The sequence below is a fragment of the Oncorhynchus keta genome, unplaced genomic scaffold (genome assembly GCF_023373465.1).
Source record: "Oncorhynchus keta strain PuntledgeMale-10-30-2019 unplaced genomic scaffold, Oket_V2 Un_contig_12389_pilon_pilon, whole genome shotgun sequence".
NCBI lineage: Eukaryota > Metazoa > Chordata > Actinopteri > Salmoniformes > Salmonidae > Oncorhynchus > Oncorhynchus keta.
Window position 1 is genome coordinate 20001 of NW_026277855.1, and position 14948 is coordinate 34948.

Consider the following 14948-nt stretch of genomic DNA (forward strand, 5'->3'; position numbering starts at 1 on the left):
GATGTCGTTATAGGGTATTGTGATGTCGTTATAGGGTATTGGAATGTCGTTATAGGGTATTGTGATGTCGTTATAGGGTATTGTGATGTCGTTATAGGGTATTGTGATGTCGTTATAGGGTATGGGGCAGCCTGATCAACCAGCCGCTGTGGGAGAGACAGAGGTAAACATGGTGAAGGGGGTGGTGTGTGGGCCTGGCAGCCTGACCAACCAGCCGCTGTGGGAGAGACAGAGGTAAACAGGGTGAAGGGGTGGTGTGTGGGCCTGGCAGCCTGACCAACCAGCCGCTGTGGGAGAGACAGAGGTAAACAGGGTGAAGGGGTGGTGTGTGGGCCTGGCAGCCTGACCAACCAGCCGCTGTGGGAGAGACAGAGGTAAACATGGTGAAGGGGGTGGTGTGTGGGCCTGGCAGCCTGACCAACCAGACGCTGTGGGAGAGACAGAGGTAAACATGGTGAAGGGGTGGTGTGTGGGCCTGGCAGCCTGACCAACCAGCCGCTGTGGGAGAGACAGAGGTAAACAGGGTGAAGGGGGTGGTGTGTGGGCCTGGCAGCCTGACCAACCAGACGCTGTGGGAGAGACAGAGGTAAACAGGGTGAAGGGGGTGGTGTGTGGGCCTGGCAGCCTGACCAACCAGCCGCTGTGGGAGAGACAGAGGTAAACAGGGTGAAGGGGTGGTGTGTGGGCCTGGCAGCCTGACCAACCAGACGCTGTGGGAGAGACAGAGGTAAACATGGTGAAGGGGGTGGTGTGTGGGCCTGGCAGCCTGACCAACCAGCCGCTGTGGGAGAGACAGAGGTAAACAGGGTGAAGGGGTGGTGTGTGGGCCTGGCAGCCTGACCAACCAGACGCTGTGGGAGAGACAGAGGTAAACAGGGTGAAGGGGTGGTGTGTGGGCCTGGCAGCCTGATCAACCAGCCGCTGTGGGAGAGACAGGGATAAACAGGGTGAAGGGGTGGTGTGTGGGCCTGGCAGCCTGACCAACCAGCCGCTGTGGGAGAGACAGAGGTAAACAGGGTGAAGGGGTGGTGTGTGGGCCTGGCAGCCTGACCAACCAGCCGCTGTGGGAGAGACAGAGGTAAACAGGGTGAAGGGGTGGTGTGTGGGCCTGGCAGCCTGACCAACCAGCCGCTGTGGGAGAGACAGAGGTAAACAGGGTGAAGGGGTGGTGTGTGGGCCTGGCAGCCTGACCAACCAGCCGCTGTGGGAGAGACAGGGGTAAACAGGGTGAAGGGGTGGTGTGTGGGCCTGGCAGCCTGACCAACCAGCCGCTGTGGGAGAGACAGAGGTAAACAGGGTGAAGGGGTGGTGTGTGGGCCTGGCAGCCTGACCAACCAGCCGCTGTGGGAGAGACAGAGGTAAACAGGGTGAAGGGGGTGGTGTGTGGGCCTGGCAGCCTGACCAACCAGCCGCAGGGTGAAGGGGTGGTGTGTGGGCCTGGCAGCCTGACCAACCAGCCGCTGTGGGAGAGACAGAGGTAAACAGGGTGAAGGGGTGGTGTGTGGGCCTGGCAGCCTGACCAACCAGCCGCTGTGGGAGAGACAGAGGTAAACAGGGTGAAGGGGTGGTGTGTGGGCCTGGCAGCCTGACCAACCAGCCGCTGTGGGAGAGACAGAGGTAAACAGGGTGAAGGGGGTGGTGTGTGGGCCTGGCAGCCTGACCAACCAGCCGCTGTGGGAGAGACAGAGGTAAACAGGGTGAAGGGGGTGGTGTGTGGGCCTGGCAGCCTGACCAACCAGCCGCTGTGGGAGAGACAGAGGTAAACAGGGTGAAGGGGGTGGTGTGTGGGCCTGGCAGCCTGACCAACCAGCCGCTGTGGGAGAGACAGAGGTAAACAGGGTGAAGGGGTGGTGTGTGGGCCTGGCAGCCTGACCAACCAGCCGCTGTGGGAGAGACAGAGGTAAACAGGGTGAAGGGGTGGTGTGTGGGCCTGGCAGCCTGACCAACCAGCCGCTGTGGGAGAGACAGAGGTAAACAGGGTGAAGGGGTGGTGTGTGGGCCTGGCAGCCTGACCAACCAGCCGCTGTGGGAGAGACAGAGGTAAACAGGGTGAAGGGGTGGTGTGTGTGCGTGCGCGAGTGTCACAACGTCTGTGTATTAACTGTGTACTACAGCGTTAGACTATAAAGAAGGACAGCAACGTTTACTAACCTTCTAGGTTGAGCCCAACTGAGGTTAGTAGGATAAACCAACATCTCATCCTCTCTCTCTTCTTCCTCTCTCACCTCCTCCTCCTCCTCCTCCTCCTCTCGCTTCCTCTCCACTTTCTTCTCCTCCTCTCTCACTCCATCCAAACCTCTCCTCTCCTTCATTGGTACGGGTGAGGGTGGGGGTTTAGGGATTAGGCTACAGGGAAAAAAGATCACATGCTTAATAAACAGTCAAATGTTCATTTTTAATATTCTGTAGCCTATAACGTTATTCGTTATGATACATATATAAATATGAACATTTATACAGGTAGAGAAATATATATTCATTTATGGGCTGTCGTTTCTCTTTGTTTATTCGAGCTGTTCTTGACATAATATGGACTTGGTATTTTACCAAATAGGGCTGTCTTCTGTATATCACCCCTACCTTGTCACAACACAACTGACTGGCTCAAACACATTAAGAAGGAAAGATATTCCACAAATGAACTTTTAACAAGGCACACCTGTTCATTTAAATGCATTCCAGGTGACTATCTCATGAAGCTGGTTGAGAGAATGCCAAGAGGTTGCAAAGCTGTCATCAAGGCAAAAGGTGTGGCTGCGTGCGTGCGTGCGTGCATGCGTGTGTGTGTGTGGTAATAAGCCCATTATAATGAGTGATAGCCACATATCTACACAGCAGGAGTCTGTAGAGTGGAGAGAATTACAACATGTTACAGTAGTAGAGAGAGAGAGAGGAAGAGAGAGGGGAGGGAGGGGTGGTGTGTGGGAGGGAGGGGAGGAGAGGGGAGGAGAGAGGGGAGGGAGGGTTTGGCAGCCTGATGTGTGTGTGTGTGTGTAAACTGGTGTGTGTGTGTGGGCCTGAGAGGAGAGACAGGGAGGAGGGTGAGGGGGAGGGAGGGGGAGGAGAGAGGGGAGGAGAGTGGGAGAGAGAGAGGAAGAGAGGGGGAGGGCCTGGCAGCCTGGGATGTGGGAGGGAGGGAGGAGGAGAGAGGGGAGGGAGGGGTGGGAGGAGGGGAGGGAGAGAGGGGAGCCTGACCAGGGGGAGGAGAGAGGGAGGAGAGGGGGAGGGGGGGAGGAGACAGAGGGAGAGGGGGAGGGAGGAGGAAGAGAGAGGGGAGGGAGGGGGAGGAGAGAGGGGGGGAGGGGGGAGGAGAGATCAAGAGAGAGGGGAGGGAGGGGGAGGAGGAGAGGGAGGAGAGAGGGGAGGGAGACCAACCAGGAGAGGGAGGAAGAGAGAGGGGAGAAGGAGGGGGAGGAGAGAGGGGAGGAGAGGGGAGGGGAGAGAGAGGGGGGAAGAGAGAGGGGAGGGAGACAGGGGGAGGGTGGAGGTGGGAGAGAGGGGAGAGAGGGGAGGGAGGGGGAGGAGAGAGAGAGGGAGGAGGGGAGCAGGGGAGGGAGGCAGGGGAGGAAGAGAGGGACCAGAGAGAGAGAGGGGAGGGGAGGGAGATAGAGAAAAGGGGGGGGGAGAGAGAGGAGGGAAGGAGGAAGAGAGAGGGAGGGAGGAAGAGGGAGGGAGAGAGAGGGGGAGGGGGAGGAGAGAGGGGAGGGAGGGGGACCAGAGCTGTGGGAGGAGGGGGAGGGAGAGGGGAGGGAGGGGGAGGAGAGATGGGAGGAGAGAGGGGAGGAGAGAGGGGAAGGAGGGGGAGGGGAGGAGGAGAGAGGGGAGGGGGAGGAGAGGGGAGGAGAGAGAGGAAGAGAGAGAGGGAGAGGAGGGGGAGGAGAGAAGGGAGGGAGGGAGGGGGGAGAGAGGGAAGAGAGAGAGGGAGGTAGAGGGGGAGGAGAGAGGAAGAGAGAGGGGAGGGAGGGGGAGGAGAGAGGGGAGGTGAGAGAGGGGAGGGAGGGGGAGGGAGAGAGAGGAAGAGAGAGGGGAGGGAGGGGAGGAGAGAGGGGAGAAGGAAAGATATTCCACAAAAATAAACTTTTTAACAGGGAGGTTCATTTAAATGGAGGAGAGAGGAAGAGCCCAGGAGGGGCTGAGGTGGGGGGAGAGAGGAGCAGAGGAAAGCTCAGGGAGAGAGAGGGGAGGGAGGGGGAGGAGAGAGAGGAAGAGAGAGGGGAGGGAGGGGGAGGAGAGAGAGGAGGAGAGAGGGGAGCAGAGAGGGGAGGCAGGGGAGGAAGAGAGAGGGGGAGGAGAGAGAGAGGGAGGGGAGAAGAGCGAGAGATAGAGACAAGAAGAGAAGGGGGAGGTGGAGAAGAGAGACTCAGAGGGAGGAGACAAGAGAGAAGGGGAGGGAGCTATAAGAGAGGGGCAGGAAGAGGGAGGGGGAGGAGAGAGAGGCTCATCACTCTCCAGTGACTCATTGTGGCGGGCCGGGCGTCTGCAGGCTGACGACGGTCGTCAGTTTGCTTTCTGGGTCTGAAGCTGAGACTTGAGAAAGGGCTTGAGGTGGAGCTTTAAGACTCAGTGTAGGGTTGAGGTGGAGCCTTAAGACTCAGTGTAGGGTTGAGGTGGAGCCTTAAGACTCAGTGTAGGGTTGAGGTGTAGCTTTAAGGCTCAGTGTAGGGTTGAGTTGGATCCTTAAGACTCAGTGTAGGGTTGAGGTGGAGCCTTAAGACTCAGTGTAGGGTTGAGGTGGAGCTTTAAGACTCAGTGTAGGGTTGAGGTGGAGCCTTAAGACTCAGTGTAGGGTTGAGGTGTAGCTTTAAGGCTCAGTGTAGGGTTGAGTTGGATCCTTAAGACTCAGTGTAGGGTTGAGGTGGAGCCTTAAGACTCAGTGTAGGGTTGAGGTGGAGCTATAAGGCTCAGTGTAGGGTTGAGGTGGAGCTTTAAGGCTCAGTGTAGGGTTGAGGTGGAGCTATAAGGCTCAGTGTAGGGTTGAGGGGAGCTATAAAGCTCAGTGTAGGGTTGAGGTGGAGCTATAAGACTCAGTGTAGGGTTGAGGTGGAGCTATAAGGCTAATTGAGGTTAGAGCTGGGGTAAGGCTTGAGGCTAGAGCTGAGGTAAGGGTTGAGGTAAGGGTTGAGGCTAGATCTGGGGTAAGGGTTGAGGTTAGAGCTGGTGTAAGGGTTGAGGCTAGAGCTGGGGTAAGGGTTGAGGCTAGAGCTGGGGTAAGGGTTGAGGTTAGAGCTGAGGTAAGGGTTGAGGTAAGAGCTGGGGTAAGGGTTGAGGTTAGAGCTGAGGTAAGGGTTGAGGTTAGAGCTGAGGTAAGGGTTGAGGTTAGAGCTGGGGTAAGGGTTGAGGTTAGAGCTGGGGTAAGGGTTGAGGCTAGAGCTGGGGTAAGGGTTGAGGCTAGAGCTGGGGTAAGGGTTGAGGCTAGAGCTGGGGTAAGGGTTGAGGCTAGAGCTGGGGTAAGGGTTGAGGCTAGAGCTGGGGTAAGGGTTGAGGCTAGAGCTGGGGTAAGGGTTGAGGCTAGAGCTGGGGTAAGGGTTGAGGCTAGAGCTGGGGTAAGGGTTGAGGCTAGAGCTGGGGTAAGGGTTGAGGCTAGAGCTGGGGTAAGGGTTGAGGCTAGAGCTGGGGTAAGGGTTGAGGCTAGAGCTGGGGTAAGCTGGGGTTGATGCTAGAGCTGGGGTAAGGGTTGAGAGGCTAGAGCTGGGGTAAGGGTTGAGGCTAGAGCTGGGGTAAGGAATGAGGCTAGAGCTGGGGTAAGGGTTGAGGCTAGAGCTGGGGTAAGGGTTGAGGCTAGAGCTGGGGTAAGGGTTGAGGCTAGAGCTGGGGTAAGGGTTGAGGCTAGAGCTGGGGTAAGGGTTGAGGCTAGAGCTGGGGTAAGGGTTGAGGCTAGAGCTGGGGTAAGGGTTGAGGCTAGAGCTGGGGTAAGGGTTGATGCTAGAGCTGGGGTAAGGGTTGAGGCTAGAGCTGGGGTAAGGGTTGCGGCTAGAGCTGGGGTAAGGAATGAGGCTAGAGCTGGGGTAAGGGTTGAGGCTAGAGCTGGGGTAAGGGTTGAGGCTAGAGCTGGGGTAAGGGTTGAGGCTAGAGCTGGGGTAAGGGTTGAGGCTAGAGCTGGGGTAAGGGTTGAGGCTAGAGCTGGGGTAAGGGTTGATGCTAGAGCTGGGGTAAGGGTTGAGGCTAGAGCTGGGGTAAGGAATGAGGCTAGAGCTGGGGTAAGGGTTGAGGCTAGAGCTGGGGTAAGGGTTGAGGCTAGAGCTGGGGTAAGGGTTGAGGTTAGAGCTGGGGTAAGGGTTGATGCTAGAGCTGGGGTAAGGGTTGAGGCTAGAGCTGGGGTAAGGGTTGCGGCTAGAGCTGGGGTAAGGAATGAGGCTAGAGCTGGGGTAAGGGTTGAGGCTAGAGCTGGGGTAAGGGTTGAGGCTAGAGCTGGGGTAAGGGTTGAGGTTAGGGCTGGGGTAAGGGTTGAGGCTAGAGCTGGGGTAAGGGTTGAGGTTAGGGCTGGGGTAAGGGTTGAGGTTAGAGCTGGGGTAAGCGTTGGAGTTAGGGCTTTATGTTCATTGTTATTTGTTTCACAGTTTCAAGACGGGATCTTACCTCTTGTCTGGGGGTGGGGGTCTGGGTGGGCCTTTAGTTGGGGTTGAGGCTGGAGCTGTACTTGTAGCTGATACTACAGGTCTGGGTAGATAAGGGCCTTGAGGCCTTGGGGCTGTAGCTGGACCTGGAGTTGGGACTGTTGAGGCTGTATCTGGGGCTCCAGGAGGGGTAGGGGAAGGGGCTGGACCTCCAGGGGGGGTAGGGGAAGGGGCTGGACCTCCAGGAGGGGTAGGGGAAGGGGCTGGACCTCCAGGGGGGGTAGGGGAAGGGGCTGGACCTCCAGGGGGTAGGGGAAGGGGCTGGACCTCCAGGGGGGGTAGGGGTAGGGGTTGGACCTCCAGGGGGTAGGGGAGGGTGTCAGGGGGCAGGGTGAGGGGCCGTCCACCATGATGGATGACAGAGGCTGCTGGGCCATGGACGCACGGTGCTCCTCTACCAGAAACGAAGGGATGAATGTCACACTGTGGAGTGAAAGGTGATAGAGAGAAATAAAGAGAGAGAAAAAAAGAGAGAGAAAGAGAGAGAGAGAGAGAGAGAGAGAGAGAGAGAGAGAGAGAGAGAGAGAGAGAGAGAGAGAGATAGAGAGAGAGAGAGAGAGATGGATATTACAAACATACTGAGAGAGAGAGAGAGATATGGATACTGATGAGTGATGGAGCTGGTCATTACAAACATACTGTAATGATGGAGCTGGTCATTATGAACATACTGTAATGATGTGATGGAGCTGGTCATTATAAACATACTGTAATGATGGAGCTGGTCATTATAAACATACTGTAATGATGGAGCTGGTCATTATAAACATACTGTAATGATGTGATGGAGCTGGTCATTATAAACATACTGTAATGATGGAGCTGGTCATTACAAACATACTGTAATGATGGAGCTGGTCATTATAAACATACTGTAATGATGTGATGGAGCTGGTCATTATAAACATACTGTAATGATGGAGCTGGTCATTACAAACATACTGTAATGATGGAGCTGGTCATTACAAACATACTGTAATGATGGAGCTGGTCATTACAAACATACTGTAATGATGGAGCTGGTCATTACAAACATACTGTAATGATGGAGCTGGTCATTACAAACATACTGTAATGATGGAGCTGGTCATTACAAACATACTGTAATGATGTGATGGAGCTGGTCATTATAAACATACTGTAATGATGGAGCTGATCATTACAAACATACTGTAATGATGGAGCTGGTCATTACAAACATACTGTAATGATGATGTGATGGAGCTAGTCATTACAAACATACTGTAATGATGGAGCTGGTCATTACAAACATACTGTAATGATGGAGCTGGTCATTATGAACATACTGTAATGATGTGATGGAGCTGGTCATTATAAACATACTGTAATGATGGAGCTGGTCATTACAAACATACTGTAATGATGGAGCTGGTCATTACAAACATACTGTAATGATGATGATGTGATGGAGCTGGTCATTACAAACATACTGTAATGATGGAGCTGGTCATTACAAACATACTGTAATGATGGAGCTGGTCATTACAAACATACTGTATAATGATGGAGCTGGTCATTACAAACATACTGTAATGATGGAGCTGATCATTACAAACATACTGTAATGATGGAGCTGGTCATTACAAACATACTGTAATGATGGAGCTGGTCATTACAAACATACTGTAATGATGGAGCTGGTCATTACAAACATACTGTAATGATGAAGCTGATCATTACAAACATACTGTAATGATGGAGCTGGTCATTACAAACATACTGTAATGATGATGTGATGGAGCTAGTCATTACAAACATACTGTAATGATGGAGCTGGTCATTACAAACATACTGTAATGATGATGTGATGGAGCTGGTCATTACAAACATACTGTAATGATGGAGCTGGTCATTATAAACATACTGTAATGATGGAGCTGGTCATTACAAACATACTGTAATGATGATGTGATGGAGCTGGTCATTACAAACATACTGTAATGATGGAGCTGGTCATTATAAACATACTGTAATGATGGAGCTGGTCATTACAAACATACTGTAATGATGGAGCTGGTCATTACAAACATACTGCAATGATGGAGCTGGTCATTACAAACATACTGTAATGATGGAGCTAGTCATTACAAACATACTGCAATGATGGAGCTGGTCATTACAAACATACTGTAATGATGGAGCTAGTCATTACAAACATACTGCAATGATGGAGCTGGTCATTACAAACATACTGTAATGATGGAGCTAGTCATTACAAACATACTGTAATGATGATGTGATGGAGCTAGTCATTACAAACATACTGTAATGATGATGTGATGGAGCTGGTCATTATAAACATACTGTAATAATGGAGCTGGTCATTACAAACATACTGTAATGATGGAGCTGGTCATTACAAACATACTGTAATGATGGAGCTGGTCATTATAAACATACTGTAATGATGGAGCTGATCATTACAAACATGCTGTAATGATGCAGCTGGTCATTACAAACATACTGTAATGATGGAGCTAGTCATTACAAACATACTGTAATGATGATGTGATGGAGCTAGTCATTACAAACATACTGTAATGATGATGTGATGGAGCTAGTCATTACAAACATACTGTAATGATGATGTGATGGAGCTAGTCATTATAAACATACTGTAATAATGGAGCTGGTCATTACAAACATACTGTAATGATGGAGCTGGTCATTACAAACATACTGTAATGATGGATCTGGTCATTACAAACATACTGTAATGATGGAGCTGGTCATTACAAACATACTGTAATGATGGAGCTGGTCATTACAAACATACTGTAATGATGGAGCTGGTCATTACAAACATGCTGTAATGATGGAGCTGGTCATTACAAACATACTGTAATGATGGAGCTGATCATTACAAACATACTGTAATGATGGAGCTGATCATTACAAACATACTGCAATGATGGAGCTGGTCATTACAAACATACTGTAATGATGGAGCTAGTCATTACAAACATACTGTAATGATGATGTGATGGAGCTAGTCATTACAAACATACTGTAATGATGATGTGATGGAGCTGGTCATTATAAACATACTGTGATAATGGAGCTGGTCATTACAAACATACTGTAATGATGATGTGATGGAGCTGGTCATTATAAACATACTGTAATAATGGAGCTGGTCATTACAAACATACTGTAATGATGGAGCTGGTCATTACAAACATACTGTAATGATGGAGCTGGTCATTACAAACATACTGTAATAATGGAGCTGGTCATTACAAACATACTGTAATGATGGAGCTGGTCATTACAAACATACTGTAATGATGGAGCTGGTCATTATAAACATACTGTAATGATGTGATGGAGCTGGTCATTATAAACATACTGTAATGATGGAGCTGGTCATTACAAACATACTGTAATGATGGAGCTGGTCATGATAAACATACTGTAATGATGGAGCTGGTCATTACAAACATACTGTAATGATGGAGCTGGTCATTACAAACATACTGTAATGATGGAGCTGGTCATTACAAACATACTGTAATGATGGAGCTGGTCATTACAAACATACTGTAATGATGGAGCTGGTCATTACAAACATACTGTAATGATGGAGCTGGTCATTACAAACATACTGTAATGATGATGTGATGGAGCTGGTCATTACAAACATACTGTAATGATGGAGCTGGTCATTACAAACATACTGTAATGATGGAGCTGGTCATTACAAACATACTGTAATGATGGAGCTGGTCATTACAAACATACTGTAATGATGGAGCTGGTCATTACAAACATACTGTAATGATGGAGCTGGTCATTACAAACATACTGTAATGATGGAGCTGGTCATTACAAACATACTGTAATGATGGAGCTGGTCATTACAAACATACTGTAATGATGATGTGATGGAGCTGGTCATTATAAACATACTGTAATGATGGAGCTGATCATTACAAACATACTGTAATGATGGAGCTGATCATTACAAACATACTGTAATGATGGAGCTGGTCATTGCAAACATACTGTAATGATGGAGCTGATCATTACAAACATACTGTAATGATGGAGCTGGTCATTACAAACATACTGTAATGATGGAGCTGGTCATTACAAACATACTGTAATGATGATGTGGAGCTGATGGAGTCATTATAAACATACTGTAATGATGGAGCTGATCATTACAAACATACTGTAATGATGGAGCTGGTCATTACAAACATATTGTAATGATGGAGCTGGTCATTACAAACATACTGTAATGATGATGTGATTGAGCTGGTCATTATAAACATACTGTAATGATGGAGCTGATCATTACAAACATACTGTAATGATGGAGCTGGTCATTACAAACATACTGTAATGATGGAGCTGGTCATTACAAACATACTGTAATGATGATGTGATGGAGCTGGTCATTATAAACATACTGTAATGATGGAGCTGATCATTACAAACATACTGTAATGATGGAGCTGGTCATTATAAACATACTGTAATGATGGAGCTGGTCATTACAAACATATTGTAATGATGATGTGATGGAGCTGGTGAATGAGGGTCAGCAGACACCTGTGTGATTATAATACATTCAGCTATACTAACTTAACGACCATGGACAACACAGATAATACTGGATATTAAAGGATACTGGATATTAAAGGATACTGGATATTAAATGATACTGGACATTAAATGATACTGGATATTAAAGGATACTGGATATTAAAGGATACTGGATATTAAATGATACTGGATATTAAATGATACTGGATATTACATGATACTGGATATTAAATGATACTGGATATTACATGATACTGGATATTAAAGGATACTGGATATTAAAGTAAAGGATACTGGATATTAAAGGATACTGGATATTACATGATACTGGATATTAAAGGATACTGGATATTAAAGTAAAGGATACTGGGTATTAAAGGATACTGGATATTAAAGTAAAGGATACTGGATATTAAAGGATACTGGATATTAAAGGATACTGGATATTAAAGGATACTGGATATTAGAAGATACTGGATATTAGAAGATACTGGATATTAAAGGATATTGGATATTAAAGGATACTGGATATTAAATGATACTGGACATTAAATGATACTGGATATTAAAGGATACTGGATATTAAATGATACTGGATATTAAAGGATACTGGATATTAAAGGATACTGGACATTAAATGATACTGGATATTACATGATACTGGATATTAAAGGATACTGGATATTAAAGTAAAGGATACTGGATATTAAAGGATACTGGATATTACATGATACTGGATATTAAAGGATACTGGATATTAAAGTAAAGGATACTGGGTATTAAAGGATACTGGATATTAAATGATACTGGACATTAAATGATACTGGATATTACATGATACTGGATATTAAAGGATACTGGATATTAAAGGATAATGGATATTAAATGATACTGGACATTAAATGATACTGGATATTAAAGGATACTGGATATTAAAGTAAAGGATACTGGATATTAAAGGATACTGGATATTAAAGGATACTGGATATTAAAGGATATTGGATATTAAAGGATACTGGATATTAAATGATACTGGATATTACATGATACTGGATATTAAATGATACTGGACATTAAATGATACTGGACATTAAATGATACTGGATATTACATGATACTGGATATTAGAAGATACTGGATATTAAAGGATACTGGATATTAAAGGATATTGGATATTAAAGGATACTGGATATTAAAGGATACTGGATATTAGAAGATACTGGATATTAAAGGATACTGGATATTAAAGGATACTGGATATTAAAGGATACTGGATATTAGAAGATACTGGATATTAAAGGATACTGGATATTAAAGGATACTGGGTATTAAAGGATACTGGATATTAGAAGATACTGGACATTAAAGGATACTGGACATTAAAGGATACTGGACATTAAATGATACTGGACATTAAAAGATACTGGAGATTAAAGGATACTGGATATTAAAGGATACTGGATATTAAAAGATACTGGATATTAAAGGATACTGGATATTAAAAGATACTGGATATTAAAGGATACTGAATATTAAAGGATACTGGATATTAAAAGATACTGGATATTAAAGGATACTGGATATTAAAGGATACTGGATATTAGAAGATACTGGACATTAAAGGACTAGGAAAGACAGGAGAGTGTGGATTCAGCGTTTTGGTTCTGAGGGTGTGTCCTGGTCAACTCCTATCTGGACCTATAACAGAGCTCCTCTGCATCACGACTCCAGCTCCAGTGTTGGTCAGGTCAGGTTGGTGGCTGGTGTGAATGTCTATACATACAGTAAGTAGACTGTAGGTGTGTGTTACCTCATATTTGAACCTGTAACAGAGTGTCTCCTCAGCATGGCTCTGCACATAGCGTTGGTCAGGTTGGTGGTGGGTTCTCCGTTAACAGCCAGGATAGTGTCCCCGACGCCCAGCCGCCCGTCCTGACAGACAGACCCTCCACGGACCACTGACCGGATCAACATCCCTGAGCCGTCCTTCATAGCACTCACTGTCAGGCCTGTTAACACACACACACACACACATATATACCTGTAGTAGCACTCACTGTCAGACCTGTTACACACACACACACACACACACACACACACACACACACACACACACACACACACACATACCTGTAGTAGCACTCACTGTCAGACCTGTTACACACACACACACACACACACACACACACACACACACACACACACACACACACACACACACACACACACACACACACACACACACACACACACACACACACACACACACACACACACACACACACATACCTGTAGTCACACTACAACACATATACCTGTAGTCACACTACAACACACTACAACACATATACCTGTAGTCACACTACAACACATATACCTGTAGTCACACTACAACACATATACCTGTAGTCACACTACAACACATATACCTGTAGTCACACTACAACACATATACCTGTAGTCACACTACAACACATATACCTGTAGTCACACTACAACACATATACCTGTAGTCACACTACAACACATATACCTGTAGTCACACTACAACACATATACCTGTAGTCACACTACAACACACTACAACACATATACCTGTAGTCACACTACAACACATATACCTGTAGTCACACTACAACACATATACCTGTAGTCACACTACAACACATATACCTGTAGTCACACTACAACACACTACAACACATATACCTGTAGTCACACTACAACACATATACCTGTAGTCACACTACAACACATATACCTGTAGTCACATTACAACACACTACAACACATATACCTGTAGTCACATTACAACACACTACAACACATATACCTGTAGTCACACTACAACACATATACCTGTAGTTACACTACAACACATATACCTGTAGTCACATTACAACACATATACCTGTAGTTACATTACAACACACTACAACACATATACCTGTAGTCACACTACAACACATATACCTGTAGTTACATTACAACACATATACCTGTAGTCACATTACAACACATATACCTGTAGTTACACTACAACACACTACAACACATATACCTGTAGTCACACTACAACACATATACCTGTAGTTACATTACAACACACTACAACACATATACCTGTAGTCACACTACAACACATATACCTGTAGTCACACTACAACACACTACAACACATATACCTGTAGTCACACTACAACACATATACCTGTAGTCACACTACAACACATATACCTGTAGTCACACTACAACACATATACCTGTAGTCACACTACAACACACTACAACACATATACCTGTAGTCACATTACAACACATATACCTGTAGTCACACTACAACACATATACCTGTAGTCACACTACAACACATATACCTGTAGTCACACTACAACACATATACCTGTAGTCACACTACAACACATATACCTGTAGTCACACTACAACACATATACCTGTAGTCACACTACAACACACTACAACACATATACCTGTAGTCACACTACAACACATATACCTGTAGTCACACTACAACACATATACCTGTAGTCACACTACAACACATATACCTGTAGTCACACTACAACACATATACACACACTATACACTACAACACATATACCTGTAGTCACAACACATATACCAACACACTACAACACATATACCTGTAGTCACACTACAACACACTACAACACATATACCTGTAGTCACACTACAACACACTACAACACACTACAACACACTACAACACACTACAACACA

General features: G+C 46.5%; 1 protein-coding gene across 1 annotated transcript in view; it reads right to left on the minus strand.

Annotated features, from left to right (window-relative positions):
• Positions 1-14948, minus strand: part of LOC127917913 (multiple PDZ domain protein-like) — a gene marked incomplete at its 3' end in the record, with an annotated part of 83268 nt that overhangs the window by 19996 nt on the left and 48324 nt on the right. Inside the window, 4 exon segments of the mRNA XM_052501032.1 lie at positions 2152-2346; positions 5083-6432; positions 6654-7037; positions 12997-13195. Coding sequence (XP_052356992.1) covers positions 2152-2346; positions 5083-6432; positions 6654-7037; positions 12997-13195 — 2128 coding nt within the window.